General features: G+C 39.5%; 1 protein-coding gene across 1 annotated transcript in view; it reads right to left on the bottom strand.

Annotated features, from left to right (window-relative positions):
* Nucleotides 1-23,777, bottom strand: part of arhgdig (Rho GDP dissociation inhibitor (GDI) gamma) — a 29,384-nt gene extending 5,607 nt beyond the window's left edge. The window contains exons 1-3 of the mRNA XM_037689526.1: nucleotides 23,698-23,777; nucleotides 2,757-2,930; nucleotides 1,383-1,466 (exon numbers count right to left, since the gene is read on the bottom strand). Coding sequence (XP_037545454.1) covers nucleotides 1,383-1,466; nucleotides 2,757-2,930; nucleotides 23,698-23,770 — 331 coding nt within the window. The 5' untranslated portion in view covers nucleotides 23,771-23,777. The remainder of the gene's footprint in view (nucleotides 1-1,382; nucleotides 1,467-2,756; nucleotides 2,931-23,697) is intronic.
* Between the last annotated feature and the right edge of the window lie 1,308 nt (nucleotides 23,778-25,085).

Genomic DNA, 25,085 nt, shown 5'->3' with positions numbered 1-25,085 from the left:
AAACAAAAACATTATGAGTTTCAGAATAAAAGAAGAGCTCTCCAGCTGTAAGGCGCAGTGGTGGAACTATCATGCTATGGGCTCAGACTCCTGTTTCAGCTTTAAAAAATGACAACAAATTAAACTAGAGAAACTTTGATGGGGACTGCCACCTGGCGATCATTTTAAAATTTTTGATTTGACAGTACTATGTGTTTGGGTTCACACTCAGCTACCACCACACAAAATTTCAGCACAAAATATCAATGAGTTAAATTTTTTTTTTTTTTCTTTTAAGTGCCCATCTTGGATTTTTGATTTGGATTCAGAATGCGATGGGAGGGTAGCACGGTGGCGCAACTGGTAGAGCTGCTGCCTCTCAGGGAGCAGGTCCTTGGTTCAAACCCCGGTCCGGGAGCCTTTCTGGGTGGAGTTTGCATGTTCTCTCCGTGCATGCGTGGGTTTTCTCCGGGTGCTCCGGTTTCCTCCCACAGTCCAAAAACATGCATGTTAGGCTGATTGGTAACTCTAAATTGTCCCTAGGTGTGAGTGAGAGAGTGAATGGTTGTTTGTCTTGTTTGTCTCTATGTGGCCCTGTGATGGACTTGCGACCCGTCCAGGGTGTACCCCGCCCCTCGCACAGTGATTGCTGGACATGGGCACTAGCGACCCCCGTGACCCAAAATGGAATAAGCGGGTAAAGATAATGGATGGATGGATGAATGCAATGGGAAAAGTTGTCTGCTATAACCACATCAAATTTCAGCTTTATGTGTAACAATAGCTGAGTTAAATCCATTTAATTTTAACTTTGGTGTCCATCTTGAATTTTTTTTTAAATTCAGTATTTATCGGTTATTGCTCTCAGCTACTACCACACCAAAATTCAGCCTAACATCTCTAAAAATGGCTGATTTACTGTATTTTTCCTTTTTAGCTCCAGTGACCATCTTGGATATTTTTGTAACCAGAGTCTATGAAAAACGACTACTAGAAATTGCATCTTTGTAAATTACGTCACCGTGGTAACTGGAAATGCCAATAAAAGTAATAGCACACATCATGGTGCTGAACCGGTCGTTCTGATATGACATTTGTGGGGGTACACGTTGTGGTTCCGGCCACATTAAAGTTGACAGAAATGTAAGATATAAAGTTAAGAAACTTTTTTCAGGTGGATAATAATATGTGGCTGCCTTGCTAGACAGTCCCCAAAAAAATGGAAAATTTTCACAGCAAAAATCACACTGTCTGTTACAGAGCTGAAAATAAAAAGAGGATCCCCTCTTCAACAGTTCTGGCAACTGCATTTCTACCTATCTTTTTTTTTTTTTTTACCAATACAGTTCATGAAGCAAAACATTTAGCTCTTTATTATCTTACATCACCGATGAACGATGTACCTGTCAGGTCCATGGTGATTGGGTCAGGAACGTCTTCACACAGCAGGATCAGTCTGGTCACCGTCACGTTTGGCCCAGAGAGGTCTGAAGGAGAGAAAAATAATCCACATGCAGTTTCACCACATTTTTTTATACCTGTGTGGGCACCGAATGTAATTTTTCTAATAGAAATTTGATGAAATATTTTAAATTGTTCATTAATCTGTGATTGCGCTTGAAGTTTATTACATTAGTTTAGCACACTGAAGCATTTAGGGGACACTAGATTAGGATATAAACTGTAAAAGTAAAGGTTAGGATTTTTTGAAGTGGGGTTAGGTTGAAAGGTGATAAATAATTCATATGTTACCTGTGTTAGATACCTCTTTAAATCACCAGCTTGTGGAGATATTTATTTATTTATATCAAATTGAAATGCTAACGGCTTGTCTGAAAGGAGTTAAGACTGAAGCTGCTGTCTCCAAACCTCTAATCTAACCTTTGACCTGAGGGCACACTCTTCTTCCAGAGGCTTCACGTGCTTGCAACTTGTTTTTATTTCTGGTCTATTTTTAAGACAGACAGGTCTGGCATAGTTACTACAGCGTTTTGGATTGTTTTTGGTGTTTCCGTGTGGTTGAGGACGTTTTTGGAAACATTGATAGACAAGGACAGATTTGAAAATAGAAGCAACAAGTAAATAGATTGTTTTGGATAAGTTGTTTTTATGTGTGCACAAAGCCTTTAACGCTATGTTTCCAAACTGAGGTTGTTCACAGAGCTATCTAAAGCAGGTAAGATATTAACTGTTCATAAAACTTCCGCAGACCTACTTCAAATCTGAACTATTTTTAAAACTATTTCTTCAACACTAAAATTACAAAAAGATGGTGGAAAAGTCAGATGACTGCAAACTGTGCTTTGCATTTTCATTTTGAAATAATTTTTGATGCTCATGTGTACCTGGTTGACCATATTAACAATAGATTATTAAGCCAATAACACTGCAACTATAAAGGTGTTTAATGTAAAAATGATTTTTCTCTGAGTGTAACTCATAAAGAATTGTTGCTTCATGTATTTGACAAGTCGGGATAAATTGACATCTTCTGTTTGACAATAAAGTCCTCGGCTTTTCCAGTCTCAGATTACAGCCAAGTGCTCCTGAGCTGCGGAGGATGGGGTGTTGAATTACAGCACTGAAGCAGTCAGAGCTATTTCACTCATTTGAGCAGCCATAGACCTGTCTGCTGGAACAAAGATGCTGAGACAAGCAACTCTGTTGTTGCTTGCGAGAGCTCTGCAGCAAGTCATTATACTGTAGTGACTGAACAATATCTAAAAGCATACAGACTGTGATCCAAGGCAAACATGCAAGTAGACAAACAGGCAAACCTGCATTCAGTGCATCCGGCCCCAGCAGGGTCTGCTTGTACTTCACCAGACTCTCATCATCTTTGTCCATTTCCTGGATCTCCTGCAGCGACTTCTGAGCCGGAGGATTATAGTTGAGCTTCCTCTCATTGTCCTCCTCTTCGATGGGCAAGTCAATCTTGTCAGTCAGCAGACCTTCAAGGAAAAAAAGGAAAACACCAAATAGAGTTTAAAAATACATTGGCCATCCATTCATCCATTATCTTTTTACCCGCTTCTTCCTTTTCAGGTTGCGGGGATCACTGGTGCCCATGTCCAGAAGTCACTGTGTGAGAGTGGGGGACACCCTGGACAGGTTTAAAGTCCATCAAAGGGACACATAGAGATAAACGAGACAAAAAAAAAAACATTCACTCTCTCCCAGAAGTCTCCACACCATCCAGGACATCCACCACAGCCGGTGTCTGCGTAAAGCACACAGCATCATTAAGGACCACACCCACCCAGCACAAGGACTTTTCTATCTACTACCCTCAGACGATTCAGGAGCTTCCCATCATGCACGAAAAGACTTAAAGACAGCTATTATCCACAAGCTGTCAGATTACCAATCTCTCAATAATAATACTGAACTATTGACAGTAACATTGCACTAAGCCACATCTGTGACAACTAATACTGTATGTTTATTGCTGCTGCACTATGTGGCTGTATCATGTATGTCACTATCGTACCACCATAATTCAATCTCAGTGTTACTCACTACCTGTGTAATAATCTGCCACACAACCTGTGTAGTTTAAGTTAGTTATGACCATATATATACCATGTGCATTTTAGCTTATATTACTACCTTGAAATACTTATTCATACAAATTCAAGTTAAAGTAGATGTTATTGTCATTCGCATCACGTGATACATGAGGTGGAACAAAATTGTGTACACAGGGTCCCATTTGCATACAACAATAACAAAAATATAAACTGTAAAAGAAACAGTCATAAGATCTGAGGTATAAACTAAGAAATACGCTAAACACTAATTCTGCAAAACAATATGCCGTACAACAGCAGCAAGAACATGAGTCTGTGTGAGGAGATGAGCACGAATGAGTACAGCAGCATGAAATAATCAGCAGCATGAGATCAGCAACATGGATAATCAGCAGCACATTTCAACAATCAAAGTGGCAGTAGAGTGATTTTGTTTTGTTTTGTTTTGTTTTTTTCACAGTGATAATCCTGATTAGAGATTCATGCATCTAACAGCTTCAGGGTAGAAGCTGTTCATCAGTCTAGTGGTTCTACACTTAATTCTCCGCAACCTCCTGTTATTCATTCTCCTGTCAAATTCATCCTGATGCACAGTTATATTCTAACATGCTGTTATTTACTATCTCTCTTTAGGACCTTGTAAATATTATTTTTTACTTTTTCACGTTTTGGTACTTTATTTTTGTACCCGTATTGCATGCTTTAGTATTTCTTGTTTATTTGTTCTTTGGTTTTAGCGAGTCAAATTGTTCTTCTCACCCTGAACATTTCATTGTACTGTTAACCTTGTGTTAACCTTATGACAAATAAACATAACTTGAACTTGAACTACACCTAGGGACAATTTAGAGTTATCAATCAGCCTAACGTGCATGTTTTTGGTCTGTGGGAGGAAACCAGAGTACCCGGAGAAAACCCACGCATGCACGGAGAGAACATGCAAACTCCACCCAGAAAGGTCCCGGGCAGGGATTTGAACCGGGATGACCTGATCATCGTAAAGAAATGTTTTACTATCATAATATAATTATTGACCTTGCAACTCAAACAAACTTGTGTGCATTTGTGTGACAGATGTTTGAACAAATACTAGCATTAACACAAGAACAGGACAGATAATTTTAAAAAGATTCATTTTAAACTTAAAATTAACATTTTGTTTATTTATTCATTTATCTGTTTTGCTAGGCTTTCATGTAAAAAGAAAGGAAGGGGGAAAAAATACATGGCCATGCTATAAGTAAATCTCCACTTCCTGTTAAAGTACTAGCTAACAGTAGTTCAAGTTCAAAGTCAAAGTCAGAGTTTCTTTATTTGTCATACCCACCACATGTGGTACATGAGGTGGAATTAAATTATGTACACAGGTTCCCAGTTACATCCAACAAAAGCAAAAATATAAAGTGTAAAAAGAAACAGTATATAAGAATCTAAGATATAAACTAAACACTAATAATGCAAACCAATACGGCATAACAACAGCAACCCAAACATGAGTCCGTGGTGAGTGGATGGGTACGAATGAATACAGCAACATGAGATCAGCAGCATGGACAATCAGCAGCACAGATAAGTCACATATCACCGATTAAAGTGACATTACAGTGACTGGTTTTTTTTTTTCACAGTGATTATCCTGGTTAGAGATTCATGAGTCTAACAGCTTCAGGGTAGAAGCTGTTCCTCAGTCTAGTGGTTCTACACTTAATGCTCCTCAACCTCCTTCCTGAGAGGAGTGGGGCAAAAAGTGTGTGTGCTGGGTGAGTGGGATCCTTCATGATGCAGGTGTCTCTCTTCCTGCATCTGGAGGTGTAGATGTCTGTGATGGCGAGGAGACTGACTCCAACAGACTTCTGTGCAGCCTGCACCACTCTCTTTCTGCAGCTGTGCAGCCTCCATGCCACACGTTGATGCTGGAGCACAGGATGCTCTCCACTGCACACCTGTAGAAGGAGGTGAGGACTGAGCTTCTCAGACCATCTCGTCTCAGCCGTCTGAGGAAGTAGAGTCTCTGATGAGCTTTCTTGATCAGGCTGGTGGTGATGTTGCCCCAGCTGAGGTCATTCCGGTGCACACACAAGTACTTGTAGCTGGAGACCACTTCCACTGCAAATCCTCCTATGTTCGAGGGTGGCGGAGGGATAGGTGTGTTTGTTCCATCTGAAATCCACAATCGTCTCCTTCGTCTTCTTCACATTGATATGAAGGTTGTTCTTCTTGCACCAGCTCTCCAGGTGTTCCACCTCCTGTCTGCAGCTGGACTCATTGTTATTTGTGTGTGATGAATCCAACCACCGCTGTACCATCTGAAAACTTTACAATATGACAGCCTGGATGGGTAGGTGCACAGAGCAGAGGGAACAGGAGAGGTTTCAGCACACAGCCCTGAGTTATGGTGGAGGAAGAGAAGTTGTGGATCCACACAGACTGCGGTCCGTTGGTTAAGATGTCCAGGACCCAGTTGCATATGGAGGGGCTTTGTCCTAGTGTGAGTAGTTTGTCCATCAAGGTCTGGGGAATCATGGTGTTGAAGGCGGACGTGGTTGAAGGCGGACGTGAAATCCACAAAGAGCATCCGGACGTAGGAGTCCTTCTGCTCCAGGTGGGTGAGAGCAGTGTGGACCACAGAGGAGATGACGTCCTCTGTTGATCGATTCTTGTGGTATGCATGCTGGTGAGGGTCCTCGCTGATGTCAATGGTATCTTTGATGTGGGCCATGACCAGTCTTTCGAAGCATTTAACGACTTTTGTGGTGAGGGCTACTGGCTGGTGGTCATTCAGACCAGTCCCTGCAAAGCACTTAGGAACTGGGATGATGGTGGTGGTCTTCAGGCAGGTGGGAACTGTTGCCAGGATGAGGGAGGAGTTATAGATGTTGTCCAGCACCTCGCAGAGCTGATCGGCTCAGTCTTTCAGCACTTTCCACGGGATGTTGTCCAGTTGCTTTGTGAGGATTAATCCTCCTGAAGGTCCTCCTTCGCTCTGTTGAGCTCAGAAGATTATTAGCGCAATAAAGAGGCAGAAAAGGTTAAAAGATTCCCTTTAAACCAAAAGAAAACATGAAAAGAAGCACAATTTTTGTTGTCAGTTGCCTATGCTTCAATTTAAGAGGACAATTCAAGGACAAGAATAAAAAAATATACACAGCTATCCTAAAAACAAATCTTTACTTCCTGTCTATGTACAAGCTAGCACAAGAGGAAGGCAGATATTTGTAAATTGATTCCCTTAAACTTAATGATGAAATAAATAAAATACTATTTTTGTTGTCACTTGCCTATATTTCAATGTAAGCAAACAATACAAAGATGGAGTATAAAAAATAACACTGCTGTGGTGAAAGTAAATCTTCACTTCTTATTATTGCACAAGCTAGCATTAATGAAGTTAGCCACTGCAAGAGGCCTGGAGCATTGCTGAGTCAGTGACGCACAAATGGTATATTTATATTATGTTTATTGATTTTTATTCCATTTCTTGAAAAGTTAAACAGATATTTACTGTAGAAAATCTGTTCTGAAGTTTACCGTTACTGAAGGCATTGTTTTAATTTGGTGATTAATGGCCACCATGACTAAAGTAATGTAGATGCTATAAAACCATTTGAAGCTAAACCAGGCTAAGGGGAAACACCATTTGTCACTGTCAGAACATGGAAATTTTTGAATTGGATTACCTGGAACTGCTGACCACAGACCTTACAGTGAGGTCGTGATTTACATTAAAATTTTACTTTAAATGAACTTTTATAGATAACTCAGGTCTTTTGTGGTGGGGTCCTGTGAAAAGGGTATAAACCAATATTATCTTACCTGCTGTGCATCTTGACAACTCCAATCTCAAAAATTTCACAGCAGTTGATGCAGATGCACTTTTCTAAACCTTTACAACACTTCTTAGTTCTTTTGACAGAAATATTATGATATTTTTCCAGAAGTGTCATTTGTGCTTGCAAATAACCAAATAAACCAGTGTAGGGTTTATGGGGTCTTGTCTTACATGTTGTGTTTTCCCTCGTGTTTGCCTGTCACCCCTCAGCATTTCTCCTCCTGTGTTCCAGCACTGTCGCACCTGTGTCTAATTCTAATCACCGCTCATTTCACCTTGTTAGTGTCTGCATATATTCAGCCCCTTGGTGTCTTGTCAGTGTCTCTGGATTGTCCTTGTCCTAAAGCTTCATGCTCTGTATCCCTGTGCGTCCACCTAAAAGTAAGTTTACTGCCCCGACAGCATTTTGTTTTGTTTATTTAATTAATAAACTCTTCTACTTATTTACTGGAGCCTCATTCCCTTCCTGCACGTGGGTTCGAACACGCAACAGTCAGATCATGATAACCAGAGTGTAACCGTAAGCAGTTGTATGCATGTGCTGTCAGGCCTTCATTACCAGCAATGTCCTCTCAGTGCAGACTGAGACCTTTTCCTACTCTGCTCCTGTAACCTGGAACACCTTGCACCTACATCTGAAGCTGTTCACCTTAATTTCTTTAAGGGACTTTAAACATTTGATAAGGTCAATAGAAACATCAAAGCAAATATGTTCTTGTTTTTAGTATTTTATCTTGTTTTATGGCACACTGATTTATTGATTTATAACACTACTTTCACTTTAATTTTATTTTACTGTGGTTTATTGTTGTACAAAGTATGTGTGTATATATATATATATATATATATATATATATATATATATATATATATAGTACTAAAATAAACTACTACTTAATACTTGTACTACTATTCCTACTTTGCAGTTTTTCACTTATCACAGGGCTTCAGGTTACAGATCCCCCGTGATAAACGAGGGACTACTATATTTCTCCTGAATTATGTTGTTTATAGAGCTATCTGCAACAGGTAAGATATTAATTGGTCATAACTTTTCCATAAAACCCCACTTTAAAAGATGTGAACTTTAGAACTTTAAACGTTAAGTGCATTTGAACTAATGTGTTGCATTGCAGCTAGTGTTTGGATGTCTTTTTTTACTAATGTTGTTGCTTTATGGCATTAAATCAAAACTTTGACGAAGAAATTAAAAAAAGCTCTTATGTTCTTTCTTTTTTCAAACATTTTTGAAGAAGGCAGTGGCGAAACATTTTCTTAAGTACTAGTGAAACATCAGGCCTGATTGTTACATTGTACAACGCTTTCTTTAGTACTCCATTTTTTTAATCTTGTGAATATCTCACAGCAGACACCTTCGATAGACTGCTACACATTTCATTCATCAAACAAACTTCAGCTGTGAGGGACCTCTTGCTTACAGATTACCCTATTAGTCACATAGGAGCTGGAAGAAATCCCTCACATAATTTACATCCATGTCCTCTTAGTGTTTAACAAAACCCCTTTCAATCGAACAATTATTAAGTCAGTAATAGGTGAGCAGATGTTCCACTGAGTTTGCTTTCAGTCACCATTTTTCAAATAGCTCAGCCCACCAGCAGGAAACGGTTCTGTCATATTTCAGTGACTAAATGCTCCGGCAGCATCGGAGAGGATGCTCAGTGTCTGTTTCAGGAGGCAGATTACTTTATGTATGGCAGCTCCAGTCATCTGGGTTGGATTTCTTCAGGGGATATAGATTCAATATTGAACCTACATTGAAAATGGGCTCAGCAAGCCCAAATTTCATTTTAGCTTCTCATCTGCACCTCCAGGGAGAGTGGATGCTGGCAGACCGGAGGGATCCGACCAGCTTCACGTTGTCACGGCAACGCAGGGTTTAAACGAGCAAGTCAAATATATATTCTGCAAACGTGTTGGTCAAGTGACACAACTGTTTCAAATACCTGGCATTCCTTGAAGGAATGATGTCACTCACTGCCTCACATAGAGTTTTAGACTAAAATCATTTTGTGTTGTGAAGGAATAAAGTCAAACTTGAACAAAACTCTATGCCAAATCCTAAAAGTATGAGTTGTGAATGACTCTCAGCTACTACCACATTAAAACGTAGCTCAATATCAGTAAATCTGACTTATAGTCATTTTTTGTTGTTGTTGGCTAATTTAGATTAGCTGCTGCAGCCATCTTGAATTGCATTAACTCCAAAAGTCCAGTTGTACATTTTCTGAGAGTTTCATTAAAATGCATCTAATGGTTCATAAGATATTTTGCTAATGCAGAGACAACGTTAACTTCAGCTAGTTAATGGCAAATTTTCAAACTATCTTGTGCAATCTGTTAGCGCTCGGAGTAATTGCCGGGGATTCCCCTCAGCTATGACCACATCAAATCTTTGGTCAGTATCTTCAGTTACAGACAATTTGAGTATTTTCTTTAAGTCCGTTAGTTTTAGCAGCCATATTGAATCAGGTTGACTCCAAAAGTTTATTAGTTGTAGATGCACATTCAGTGCTTATATTATGCAAGTTTAATTAAAATGTGTCCACAGGTTCTTGAGATATTTTTCTAACAGATAGACACGCGTACACACAGAGGCAGAAGAATAAATGTTAGCGCCTTCGCCTTCAGTAGCGAATGCTTCAAAAAAGTGCAACGTTTGATCAAACTACTCAAAACTCATTAGAGACCACAGCTACAAACACACCACTCTGAAACAGAGTTCTGGGCGTTCTGATCTACAGCCTCGAGTTGATATCCTGTTTTGTTTTAAAGTTCAAAATCAGCTGACGTCAGCGCACGTCACCTCAGAGCTGCGTGTGCACGGAGGAGTTCATAGAAAACACATATTACTACATCTTTATGTAAACTCTCTGTGGTCGTCTCTCCACTACCTGAAGGCTGTAAACCAGTCGGGGCTGCCTTCGCCCATCGCCATGGCAACCGTTTCAACTGTTGCATCACCTTTTTCTTGTGGTTTCATTTTGACCAGACTGGATATGTAGTAAGAAAGGGAATGGGCTAATGCTTTTTTGTACTTACAATAAACTACCGTTTAATGCTAAATAAATAAAGACAGTGGAAAAGTTTTTATTAGTTGTCATAGAGACGTTTTACAATACGTATTCAAAAGAACGGTGCTGGCCCCCGGGCATAAAACAACACCAACCACTTATCCTATAGTATGTTTATGGTGGTTTCATGTTTGACGTTGACCATTTATTTGTTTCACACTGTTAATATTGCATCACTTAGTTTTTGTTTTACGTCTCTCTTATCATCGACTGCCACAAACACAATTCAACATGGCTGCCACAGACAACAGGCATTAGAAAACTTATAAATTGTCAAGATCTGTGCCATTTTTGATCATTTTTGGTAGTTTTTTTTAATTATTATTATTGTTATGGTTTAGTCACCTTTTGTTACCCCAGTTCATTCTCCCAGTGCTTTCCCTGCCCCTCTGTCCTGTCACGCCCTTCTACACCTGTTCTCCATTCCTATTAGCTTCAGCTTGCAGACATCTCCTCATTAGCTCCAGTCTATTCAGTTTTTCATTCCATCATCAGTTGAGCTTTATGCCACAGCAGGTTTTCCTTGTGCCCCCACATGATTTCTCCTCTGTTTCTTCTCAAGTCATTTTTATTGGAAATTTAATTTTGCTGCCACATCAGGCTTTTATTTTGGTAAATAAAGCTTAAGTTTTTTTTTTCCTCTAGTTTCTCGAGTTCAGTTTGTAGGCTTGGGACTAACCTCTGTTGAAACCACGAGAGAAAAATTGTTACAACTCAGTCAATTTTACAAATACTGAACAAAAATTTGGTGAGATGATAGTGAGAGTTCTCCACAACACATCCTCCGAGTTTAAAACTCAAGACATGGAAGGCGATGGGTGAAATGCGTTCATTTAAGTAATGCAACGTCTTGAATTTAGTCATTTCCTTCCACCAAGTAAATTATTTCATTTAAAATGTCCCAAAGTGAATCTTGTTTAAAACCCACACAGGCAGCATCTTAACCAGCTTGTATGCTGAATCTGGACGGTAGGTGACTTCATAAATGATTCATGAGGTTGTATTTACATATCAAACTGTTCCGTCCTCCCCCACATGTGCACATTTACACACAGTGCTGCTTTTAAAATCACTTTCCTCTCCGACATCTGAGAGCTCCTCTTTGAACTCCACGCTCCTGACCCGTCACAGCTCCTGAATCAGTTACTGCTCATTCTGAGCAGGTCCACAGAGAGGAGCAGTCTCTGCTGCCGCTGGCTGTTTGAGAGTGGATGTTTTCAAATTCAGTTGTGGGGAAAAAAAAAAAAAAAAAAAGATAAAAAAAAATCCATCCACATAACAGATGTGCCAGTTATTCTGAAACTGTGATTCTGCTGAATGAAAATAAATATTGTCCACTGCCTTGAAAGGTGAGCAATAATGTAATTGTCTGTGTGCGTGTTTGCTTGTCTGTTAGCAAAATATGTCAAGAGTCAGTGGACAGATTTAAACAAAACTCTCAAAAAAGGAATCATCAGGTGAAAATGTACATCTGTTTACCTTTTGGAGTCCACCTAAGTCAAGATGGCTGTCATAGCTAATCAACTTCAGCAAACACAAAATGGTTATAAGACTGTTGTTTATACTGACAATTGTCTTAAATTTGTTGTGGTGGTGGCTGAGAGTTATCCCCAATTCATGGTCTGAGCACAAATAGACTAACACAGTGGTTCCCAACCGTAGTCCTTGAGGAACGCCGTCCTGCATGTTTTACTTGTTTCTCTGCTTGGACGCACCTGATTTGAAGGAATGGGTGATTGACAGGCTTCTGCAGAACTTGAGGAAGTCATTAAATTACTGTATCAGGCGTGTTGGAGCAGGAAACAACTGAAACCTGCAGGATGGTGTTCCTCAGGGATTCGTGTCGGGAACCACTGGACTTACATGTGTTTAAAACGTTTCATGATGTGGTGGATTCAGCTCTGTCTCTGTTAGCAAAATATTTCATGAACCATTGAACTGATTTTCACACAACTTTCAGAAAGTAAATATTTGCTGTACCTCTACAATTAAAAAGTCAAAATGGCTGCACACAAAGGGTCAAAACTAAACCAGTTTTAAAGATATCGACTAAAATTTGTTGTGGTAGTAGCTGAGAGTGGTTGCCAATACATTTTCCAAGACCTAACAGATCACACTTTGTTCAAAACTTTGGCATGCAACAAAAATATTTCTACACGTTGAGAACTTATAACAGAGAGTGGAAATTAATTGTTTTCAGAGTCGCTGGCTTTGAGTTAACAAACAATTTTTTTATGTCTTTATTATTTATGTTCAATTTAATGTATTGCTGTCAGCTATTTGTATATTGCTTTGTGTGTTACCTGTTGTTCTGTCTGTACAGCACTTTGGTTGGCCTTGTCGCTGTTTTAAGTGCTCTATAAATAAAATGGTATGGTATGGTAGTATATATTTTTCACATACTTACTGATGGTTGCATACCGTGGTAGGCAGATTGTGTTTACCTGCTTCTTTCTACAGCTAAACCAACACATTCAGAAAAAAATCAACACAGCAATCTGTTGTGCTTCAGGGAAAGTTGCACAGAAAAAAGATGTCTCACAAGAGATGTGAAACACACACTCGGTTGGTTTCTTGAACCCAAGTGTAAGAACAAACATGTGATACCAGAATATGAGAAGATGGACGTATCCTCTGAATCACAGATCAGTTTTGTTACCAAAAACACATTCTGCTGTGAGGTTTGCGAGCATGTGAAAATGAACAGCGACTCAGTCAAGCGCAGAAAAGAGGCGTGAACAGAAGTGGCAACTTTTCTAAACAAAATACCCTGCACATCAAAAAATATAGAATCAAGATCATCTTTTAATACTTCTTTGTGGCTCGGTCATAGACTGTTTGTATTAGAGACCGTGTGTCCACCTTCTCTCGTGGTTGGGAGATGAAGGCCGCAGGGCATGGTTTTTGAACTTGAACTTGAACTTTGTGGAAGACATGCAGTATTTTTGGAACCAGAGTTTGTGCAGTAGCAATGTGGGAGTTTAAGCTCCGCCTACAGCCACACACACAATCACAGTGTCTCTTTATTTTAAACATAGAACATACAGCAGCAGAATTAAACTGCCAGTAAGTGAATCAGTCTCCACACCATCCAGGACATCCACCATAGCCGATGTCTGTGTAAAGCACACAGCATCATTAAGGACCACATCACCCAGCACAAGGACTTTTCCATCTCCTACCCTCAGGCAGATGATACAGGAGCCTCCCATCGCACATGAAAAGACTCAACGATAGTTATTATCCACAAGCTGTCAGGTTACTGAACAATTGACAATAACATTGCACTAAGTCACATCTGTGACTCCAAATACGTTTATTGCTGCTGTGTTATGTGGCTGTATCATGTATGTCACTACCTTACCATCATAATTCAGTTCATATAAATGTTACTACGTGCAATAACTTGTGTAATTTATGTTAGTTACATGCAATAAATATCATGTGCATTTAAGCAATATTATTACCTGTGAAATACTTACTTATACTAATTAATCCTACTTGCACCATTATATTCTACCATGTTGTTTACTATATCTCTTTTGTACTTTGTAAATATTATATTTCTTTTGCACTTTTTGGTACTTTATTTTGTACTTTTATTGCATGCTTTAGTATTTCTTGTCTTTTTAACGAGTCTAAATTGTTCTTCTCAACCTGAACATTTCATTGCATTGTTGACCTTGTGTTAATCTGCATATGAAAAATAATCAATTAGCAACTTTAAAGCACAAAAATAGCCACAAAATAGTCATTTTGTTTTGGTGATATTCAGCTAAAATTAGGTGTGGTAGCAGCTGAACATTATCTCCAACGCATACTCTGGATACAAAAAGATTGTGTCAATTTTTGTTGGAAGTTTTGACATGAAAGGCAGCAAAGGAAGATGCTCTAGTCTTATAAAGCAACAAAAATTCAGGTGAACGAGCTCCAACTCACAGTGAAACTCAACTAAACGCCAAGAAATTGGGTCCCATTATCTGCCACTCAGATATGCTGCAGATCTAAGCGTTTCCAGAAATAAAACAAGGCTGTCCAACACTATAACAATATAATCAAGGTTTCACACCACAGACAATACACTGCTTTTTATTACAACACGGTATGAAAAGCACTGCCGATTTTCTGCATCTGTTACTTCTTGCTTTCTCCCACGGTTGCCTAGCAACAGTTTAATGAGTGAGTCCCATTTCTTCCTGGTTTTACACTCTGCAGACTGAATCAGCAAGGCAGAACTTGCTGCAGGTGGGATGATTTAGTCAGTGAGCATAAAGTGTTTTTCTAATGGGTTCCAGTTATTTTTTAAGCTGAACTGAAGAACTTCAATAAACATTAGGGGCCTTTGTCTTCACATCTGACTCGGAGTCTGTTTTTGCATTTGGTTTTTTTTAACAACAGCACCAAGATATTTTCCAATCGAGCTGCTTTTTTTCTCAGTCCAATCATCGGTTGTTTCTGCCATGGTAGTTTATTTTGAAAGGATAAGTAAGCAACATCCATGGTGAGAGGTGAGCTCAGCTTTACTGCTGGAACACATGAAATATAATTGTTCTAAGAAAAACAGAATGCTTATTGATAAATTTGAAAAATGTTTAGCAGGAAATGCCCGTCTACCATGGTCTACGGGTGCAAGCGCACCGGAAACAGCTAAATGCACAGCAAACAAGGAAATGAGCTGAAAACACAAGAATGATGCGAACTCCAAAAAAAAAAAAAAAAAATGCAGCAGAAAAAGGCTGCAAAAGAAAAATTCTGCAATCAGAAAATAAACAGAAGATAAAACATACAACCAGTAAAACAAATGCAATGGAAAAACTGCTGCAAATACGCAAAACACTAAAACCCCAAAACAACAGGTAAGAAATTCTGCAAACTCGCCCTCAAAACAGAAGAGCACCAGACCACCAAGTCATCTGGGACCAGAGCCCCTGTAAACACTTTATAGCTGAGCAGACACTTTCTAAACTCATAATACTTTCATAATATGCAATGTAATATAATATTACTATTTTGTAGGAAAACCAGAGACAATATATTATGATTAACATGAAAAAGGAAGCGATAGCTGGACATGGGCACCGGCGACCCCCATGACCCAAAATGGAAGAAGCGGGTAAAAGATAAAAGATGGATGATTTTTTTCTGAGTTAGTGGGTAGGGTTAGCAAAACAAGAAGTAAGTCCAGCTAAGATGATTTGGCACATTTCTAAGACCTACCAATACTCCCAATAATTTTTGTGTATAGTGACTGTGATTATATCACTGATATTAGTGTTTGATAAATAAAATGTTTCCATCAGTTTACAAAACAGGCTAGTTTTAAAACTATATTTCTAAATATTTTCAACCAAACATTTACTACCTTTAATGTCAGGTATAGTATTATGGATACATTAGGAGTTCTTTAGAATTCAGTGGTTCCCAACCCTGGTACCTGAGGAACACCAACCTGCATGTTTCAGTTGTTTCCTGCTCCAACACGCCTGATTCATTGATTTAATTACTTCCTCAACTTCTGCAGAAACCGGTTAATCACCCATTCGTTCAAATCAGGCGAGTCAAAGCAGGGAAATAAGTAAAAGCATGCAGGACGGTGTTCCTCAAGGACCACGGTTGGGAACCACTGCTTTAGATACTCGGTACAGTACATAGCCAAAACCGTGATATTTAGGATTTTGCCATTAATAATTAGGGGTACCAACAATTCATCCATCCATTATCTTTTACCCGCTTCTTCCATTTTGGGTCACGGGGGTCGCCGGTGCCCATGTCCAACAATCACTGTGCGAGGGGCGGGGTACACCCTGGACAGGTCTCCAGTCCATCACAGGGCCACATAGAGACAAACAAGACAAACAACCATTCACTCTCTCACTCACACCTAGGGACAATTTAGAGTTACCAATCAGCCTAACATGCATGTTTTTGGCCTGTGGGAGGAAACCGGAGTACCCGGAGAAAACCCACGCATGCACGGAGAGAACATGAAAACGCCACGCAAAAAGGCCCCCGGAATGGGATTTGAATAGGCAACCTTCTCGCTGAGAGGCAGCAGCTCTATCAGTTGCGCCACCGTGCTGCCTGGTACCATTTCAAGCCAATTACAGGCCTGGCGCTCAGATTTTTGTACAACCAGGTTTAAAATAACCAGAAAATATTTATCTTTAAAATAAATTAAGTTGTAGTTTTAAGTACTCGGTGAACGTTAAACTTCTAAAATAAGCCACTGTTTGGCCAGTGGCCGCTCAGCTATAATGTGTTTATGGGGGTCTGGTCCCAGATGGCTTGGTGGTTGAGTCTCCCTCCTGGTCTGAAGCTCTTCTGTTTTGAGGAGTGAGTTTGCAGCGTTACTTAGTTTAGTTTATTCGTTGTTGTTTGTGTGTGTGTGTGTGTGTGTGTGTGTGTGTTTTAGGTATTTGCAGCAGTTTTGCTAGTTGTATGTTTTGTCTTCTGTCTATTTTCAGCAATTACAGTATTTTTTTTTGCAGTATTTTGGTGTTGCATTAGTATTATTTTTGTTTGTTTTGGAGTTTGCGTCATTCATGTGTTTGCAGAGCATTTAGCTGTTTGCAGCGCGTTTAATTGTTTGCAGCAAGTTTAACTGTTTGCGGCTCGTTTACCTGTTTGCAGCATGTTTTGTTGTATGCAGCAAGTTTAGCTGTTTGCAGCGCATTTGGTTGTTTGCAGCAGGTTTAGCTTTTTGCAGCATGTTTAGCTGTTTGCAGTGTTTAACTGTTTGCAGCTCGTTTACCTATTTGCAGCACCTTTTGTTGTATGCAGCAAGTTTAGCTGTTTACAGCGCATTTGGTTGTTTGCAGCAAGTTTAGCTGTTTGCAGCAGATTTAGTTGTTTGCAGCAAGTTTAGCTGTTTGCAGCAGATTTAGCTGTTTGCAGAGCGTTTAGCTATTTGGAGCAGGTTTAGCTATTTTCAGCAGGTTTAGATGTTTGCAGCGCATTTAGCTGTTTGCAGCAGGTTTAGCTATTTGCAGCACATTTAGTTGTTTGTAACAGGTTTAGCTGTTTGCAGGGCGTTTACCTGTTTGCAGCATGTTTTGTTGTATGCAGCAAGTTAAGCTGTTTGTAGTGCGTTTAGCTGTTTGCAGAGTGTTTAGCTGTTTGCAGCACGTTTAGCTGTTTGCAGCACGTTCAGCTGTTTTCAGTGCAGTAATTTTTTTGCAGCAAGTTTAGCTGTTTGCAGTGCATTTATCTGTTTGCAGCAGGTTTAGTTGTTTACAGCGTGTTTAGCTGTTTGCAGCAGGTTTAGTTGTTTACAGCGTGTTTAGTTGTTTGCAGCAGGTTTAGCTGTTTGCAGAGCATTTAGCTATTTGCAGCGTGTTTAGCTGTTTGCAGCATGTTTAGCTGTTTGCAGAGCATTTAGCTATTTGCAGTAGGTTTAGCTGTTTGCAGCAGGTTTATCTGTTTGCAGCGTGTTTAGCTGTTTGCAGCATGTTTATCTGTTTGCAGCGTGTTTGCACCCTTTGGCCACTGTCTTTTTAAGAAAGTAAAACATAATCATTAATTTGATTATGACAGGTGTGAAAACAAATTATGTTGATTATGTAAAATGTTATATCTTTGAACACATTCTCTCTGTTCTGTTTTTCTGAAAATAGCTAATCTTTAAAAGACACGTGTGTTTGAGGTGTTTCGATGCTGATGATTCTTATCTTGAATAGTTATTTTGTAATAAAATTTAAAAGGCAGTTTCTTCCTCATTGGTTATAATATTGTGATGAAAAAATATACTGGTAACTATAACTTCAGCTTCAACTGTTGAATCTAATAATTCAAGGGTGAATTTAGTGGTTGAGTATCCATAGAGTGTGTTAACTTGTTATTGGTCAGTAACATGAGCAGTCAGTGTTGTGCCTTAACGAGTGCAACACAAGTAAATAAGTGTAATAAAGTGAGGAGCAAATTCCTATTCACTCATCCATGCTACATGGGTAACCGCTCATATTTTATCATTTTTAATCTTTACAAGTGTTTTTGCTGTTAAAATGATGTCACATTTCAGAGCAGTGTCTTCACAAATGTTGATTCGTTGTGACACTAAACGGACAAGTTTATTGTAGTTGAGGGAAAGAAAGGATAAGAAAGTCAGATTTTAAAGTTTAAACTTTTGGTTTTCTATCATTTAAAATACTCCTCAGAATTTTTCCTTCCAACAAAGTGCAGAAGTGAATAATGTCTTTATTTCATTGATCAGTTGATCTAAACATGACTCTCTAACAAACGTTGGAAACATAACCACAATCTCCATCCAGTCCCCAAAATTCACAATTGAAAAACATATATATATATATTAAGTTGATGAAGGCCTGCTGTTTATCAATGACATTTAAAGAAGTTTAAATCAAGCATCTTGGACAAATACATCAAAAACCTCTAAAGAAAGGCTAAAACTTTGTTTTTTAGTTGATGTGTTTCCAGAACTTGACTGAACATTAAAGACACCAAAAATCAAACGTGTAACATTTTATTCTTGTGTTTAGGATAATATGTTGTCACACGAGCCAGTTTACAGAAAGTTTGTCTTAGATTCTTAAATAATATTGGGGAGACATAGTTTTAGTAAGCATGCTAAATGAAGGCTTGAAAAAAGTCTCCCAGATTATTGGTCCTTTACAGTATATTACAATCCACGCAGCCCTTCAATTGCTTTAAACATTTTGATTGGCCCTTTGGAAAAAAAAAAAAGTTGCCCACCCCTGCTCTATAAAGGCCGAACCAAGCCATGAAACTGTCTCATCATCATAAATCCCATTGTTCTTAGCTCTTCTCTCTTGGTGCTTCAAAATAATGCTCTTCAAGCTCTTGCATCTATAGGAAGCACAGACAGAAAGAGACTCAACATGGCCGCCCAGACAAAGACTTCCTGTTGAACATGGCCCATCAGGAAACATTGACTGCAAAACCTCAGCTGTAGGAAGCATCGGCTTCATTTGAATTATTTGGGATCGTTTTTAAGAGACTGGGCTCTGTTTTACTGAACGAATCTTTAAGGTAAATTTGTGAGTTCTTTTTGAGAAACGGTTCTACTGAACTTTGTTGCTTTCTTAATCATTTTTTCAAGCTAAGACAAACCAGACAGCTAAATCTGTCATACTTGATTTGTGGGAATGCTCTGCATGCTCTCCTCTTAATGGGATCTCAGACTACTTGTACATATAAGCCTTAATATGGTGCTCTTTCTCTATTCTACTAAAATTTATTGTTTGTGACATGTGAAAAAAATCATAATATGTATATATAAATATGTGTGTGTCATGATGTGTGTTGAATTGCTGCTTTTTAATAGCCCTTTGATTTTTGCTGTCACTGCTCTGCTGAAATACTGTTGAGGCCTCAGAGATGAGAAAACACACACACTTACACACCAAAAGACACATGGCGAGACATAAAACAGGAGCTTTCAAGGCCCCTTAAACTATCGCACAATGAAAAAGAAGACAGTGAAGCCAGAACGATCACCACAACATTTAAGGAGAATATGTATGAGATCAGGGTTTGTTGTTGGATGAGTTTGGTCGTTTATACAGGTTAATCCCACTGAGCCGTGGCAACTTATTTACAAGAGAGACTTGAAACCTGCAGTATATGTGAGAAAAAAGCTGCAGACATTATGTCAACACAGGAATCACATCGCATGAACATGAAGAACAAAATCAAATTGTGGCTCTTGTTTATCAGTCTGTATAATCATATGACCATGTATAAAATAAAACAAATAAAATACATTAAATCCCAATTAAATCTGCCATCACAGTTTATTCTGAAAGGATCATACAGTGGAGACTATGGTCACAGGTGAGCTCAGCTTTACTGCCACAATATGGGCATCCACCGCCGCCTTAATCTGTTAGACCGGAAAAAACAAAATTAGTTAAAAATTAGGAGAATTAGGAGAATACCCCAATTAGGAGAATTAGCAGCACATGTCTCTGTACCTGAAGCCTCTGTTTCATTCATCAGAGGGGTTTTCAGCTGCAGGATTTGAGGTGATTAAACTTTAACTGACTGGGGGAACTGTATGGTATCCAACAAGGGGTGGGGGTCAACTATTTGAGGAAAAACTGAATAATCATCAACAAATCTGGGGTAAAACTCCTGCTAATCTTGACAGAGTCATACAGTCTTCAACTCTGTTTCTCCAAATTGAGGTTGTTTAAAACAAGTTCTACAGATAAGATATTAACTGTTCATAAACTTTCCACAGAACCCCACTGCAAAGAGCTGACCAATTTCATAGAACATTTTTTGTGTAATTCAATTCATTAAAATGAGGAGGAAACGACTGTTTCTATCCCTTAAATCCTTCTTTTTATTGACATTTCAGCCTCAAACACTCTGAACCAGGCAGTAACCTGTCCTCGGCTGCTCCGGGGGCACTCTTGATGAGACAGCAGGTTGTCTAATTGACTGACTTGATTGGTCTCATATGTGTCTGCTCACCCATACAGCCTCGTTTAGGTCTACCAGACAAACCGAAGCAGGGGGTGTGTGAGAATACCTAATGGCTTGAATCTGACAAGCTGCAAGTGTGAATGTGTGGATGTTAGCAGGGGAGGTGGGAGAAGCAGGGCAGACCTGAGAGGTAGAGATGGATGGAGAGAAGAGTGGAACAAAGATTCAGCCGTGAAATAAGTTCTTCTCAGGAAATTAAATAAAGGGAGAATAAAAAAAGAAGGAAGTCTGGGATTTGTCTGAGTTATAGAGAGGAAACAAGGAGGAGGAATAATCTGGTTTTGAGGGCTGCTGCCGGCTGCATGAGCCATTTTTTATGTTATTTTTTGCTGACTGACGGTTCACGAAACAAATCCAGCCACACAGGCCTCAATAATTTTATTTCTTTAGGGTGCTGTTTCATTCCTGGCAGCAACTATCAACAGAACAAGAACCTTTTTATGTTTTTGCCCATCTTTCTGTGTGTTTGTCTGTTGTGTTAGCAAAATAACTCATGAGCCAGATGACAGATTTTGATGACGCTCTCAGAAGGTAATCATTCTTCTTCAAATGATTAACTTCTGCTGTCAGCAGCCAACACAAAAATGGCTGCACCTCTTGTTAAATTTACAGACGTTGAGCTGAAACGGGACGTGGAAGTAGCTGAGAGTCATTCATAGAACATACTTTGAGCACATTTTGCAAAATCTTATTACATGAAGTTGCACAGAACGTTGAACCAGAACAAGCTTCTCGCCTCAGTAAACTGCAACTTAGAGTCTCTTCTCCACACGTTTTGATTAAAATCCACCACTTCTCATTTTTCCAAACTCTCTTTGATGCGATGTGATTTGTTGTAAATAAAACGGAGGAAAAAAACTGCACAAACATGCGAACATCACTAGTTCTTTGGAAAATTCAGCTTAATTTGGAAAGAAAAGCATGCAATGTACCATTTATCTTTATCTGTTTTAATCAATAGACAAATATAATTTTTATTTATTTATCTGTTTGACCAGACTGATAATTTAACAGGTAATTTAAGCAAACTGTGACCAAAGAGGATTGCTGCCATCATAAAACAACTCTAATATCAGTTAAAAAACAATCATTTGTTGAGGGAATCCACATCACCGCAGCCTTTAATGCCAGAGTTTTAAATTAAAACACTTTATGTTGAGAAATAATGGAGATGAAGTCATTTTGGCCAAAATAATTTGTGTTCAAAATGCTGAATCATGTCTGTTAGCGCTCTCGGTATATATATTGTGGATTACTCTCAACAACTACACCTTGTGCTGAGGTGTTTTTGCAACCTCTCAATGTGACCCATCAAGAACACACTGTGAGATATGATTTTTTTTATAACTCCTCTTTCCTCATGTGTTCTCTTTTCCTTATCTAAACGAAAAGGGCAGCGCTTCCCACGAGGCTGCAGCCTCATGCACCCCCGTCTACCCATATTGTTTTCTTTGGACGGCTGTGCTGAAATGTCATTTCGTTGTGCTTCTGTGCAATGACAATAAAGGTTGATTCTGCAATCTGGGCTCCATATTTGTGTCTAAGCTGTATCCATTTTAGTGTTTTCTAATGTTAATTAGCTGTAGTGGCCATCTCCAACAAAAATCACTCCAAACGTTGAACAGTTTCCGATGAACATTCGTTCATTATTTTCTGAGGCTGTCATTAAAATCCACCCTGTGGTTCTTGAGGCATGGATAAAATAATAAGAATCATCATGCATTTTTATGAACTCTTACATCACGGTCTGTTTGTTTACAACGAATTCTGAGGTTTGAACTGAGCGCAGAGAGTGGCAGAAACAGCTAGCTGTAGCACCTCTACAGGAACAGCTTTAAATTTCTGCCAGAAAACCAACATAATAGAAAGTGTGCAACAACCTAATATCATCCACATGAACCACCAGAACATTTTGAAGGGTTGGAGTCTGAAGACAAAGAGCGATCTACAACAGGTAAGATAGCAACTGTTCATAAAGATCTGAATCACAATTTCTCTAAACCAAACCTGTTTTTCTTCATGTATATGATAATAACTAACATGTGGATGGTATAAATGAAACATTTTGAAGGGCGTGAGTCCCTCGTTCAATTTAAAATACAATAAAATACTCATATTTACTCTGAAAGTGTATTAGTTTGCAGTTTACACATGTAATTGTTTTTGTCTGAGCTCAAATCTCCACAAACGCCCTCACTCTGATCTTTTTCTCTTTTTTTAATGACACAAAAGTCACTCACTTATCCACACATCTGGGTACGGGGAAACCCCAGCACCGTTCCTCCATCTGCTACACTTCAGCATTGCTGCAGTGTACCACACACACACACACACACACACACACACACACACACACAAACACCTGCATTATGTTGTCCAAACTGTGCTGTTGCAGGCACAGAAAATCAAAGAGCAGCAGTAAATCTTGGAGCAGATGTTGGTGACATCATTTCACTCCAGCTTCTGCTGTATCATCCCGCTCACACACACCTCTCCCCCATGTCTTACTGTTTTATAAACCCTTTGAATTAACAGCCACAGAAAACAAGAACCTGTTCGCATCAACACACACAGGAGTCATGATCCACATCTGTTCATCACCATTGGCTTTGCTTTGGCCAGACGAAAACATCTGTCCACACCCAACAGGAAAGAGGTGCACTCTCACACACAAAAAGAGCCATTTTTATTGAAACCAGTGCACCCAGCATGTTAATCTATAATCAGAAAACTTCTAAACGGCAGCGATTAGTGTGAATGAGTGAAGTTATTGTTAACCCACCCTTCATCGCCTCACCTCTGTAGCACATGGTGAGCCACAGCAGCTCCAGCACCTGACCCCCAAACTCACACACGTCCAGTCCCAGCATGGTTCCTCTCAGCAGGGGGGAGGGGGTTGGGGGGGGGGTGCTCAAACACAACCAGAAAACCCAGAGGACCTCCACAGGTAGCACCAAAGTAGAGAAGAAGAGAAGAGCATCCACAGAAGCGTTGGAAAATTTAAAAAAAATTAAAAAAGGTTCAGGCAGGCATCTAAGAGAAAATGTTTAGTTTGGAGAGGTTAAAGAGGGAGGAAGTGATGTGGGAGAGGTGGGGAGGGGATCCTTGGGTGTGGGAGTGATGTGGGAGTTGGAGAGCGAGGATGGAGGGAGGCTGAGCCAGGAGCAGCTTCTTCTTCTTCTTCTTTTCCACAAACTGGAGTTTAGAGAAAATAATCTCAGTGTTCCTGGTGGATGCTGGAGGTTTACAGAGGAATGCTGAAATGCCGGCAGAGCTGTCTGCAGAGTGTGTGTGAGTGTGTGTGTGTTGCAGTCAGACGCCGGCTATCGATTCGCAGACAAGCAGTGGACCCCTCCCTCCCCTCCTCGTGTCATCAGCTCAGCGACTGCAATGAGCTCATCCTTTACTCCTTCCACTCCCTGGTTTCTCTCCTCGCGTCTCCTCCGACTCTGCTACATCTTTTCATGCTTCCTTTGTCTTCACTTCAGTAAATTCCCACATGGCGTCCACACTCCGCTCCATTTATCCATCACTCAGTCTCCCTGTCTCTGTCGTCCATGCCCCCTCTCTTTCAGCTTTTTGTCTCCATCCTCAGTCTTTCAGTGGCCACACCCTGTCAGCCTCCGCTCATCAGGACTCTGATTTTTTTCATCTCATAATTTAACAAGAACATTTGTTATCTGCCTTTCTATTTTTTTGAACACTCTCCTTTTGCTTTCCACTCTCCTCCTGATTAAATCGTAAACTTGGTGGAGTCAAGGCAGCTAAGACGTCGACAAAAAAAATGTGTGCGTCTGCAAGCCGTGCACACAAAAATGAGTGGCAAATTTCAAAAATTGGCAGCCACACGGCTCGCTTGGTCATTAATGTGTAAACACTCAAGAGTTCAGTGAAACTGCAACAGAAAATATGTGCCTTTTCTCACAAAGTTAAATCTAAGTTAAGTTGCTAATGCTAAGCTAATACCTCATGGGCTGCAGGAGACAAGACTGCGTTCATGAATGATTCCTCCTGTGAGTTGCAGGGCTTTAGACTCAAGTTTTTTATACATGTTTGCAAACCTCTGGCAAATTTAGTCAAGTCAAGTCAACTTTATCAAAGTGCTTAACAACAACAACAACAATCAATGGAAGTAAAATTAAAGGAAAAAAATACAATACACTAATAATAATAAATGAAGAAATA

Source organism: Nematolebias whitei, chromosome 15 (assembly GCF_014905685.2).
Source record: "Nematolebias whitei isolate Nwh7 chromosome 15, NemWhi1, whole genome shotgun sequence".
NCBI classification, from domain to species: domain Eukaryota; kingdom Metazoa; phylum Chordata; class Actinopteri; order Cyprinodontiformes; family Rivulidae; genus Nematolebias; species Nematolebias whitei.
This window is presented reverse-complemented; position numbering and strand designations above follow the sequence as displayed.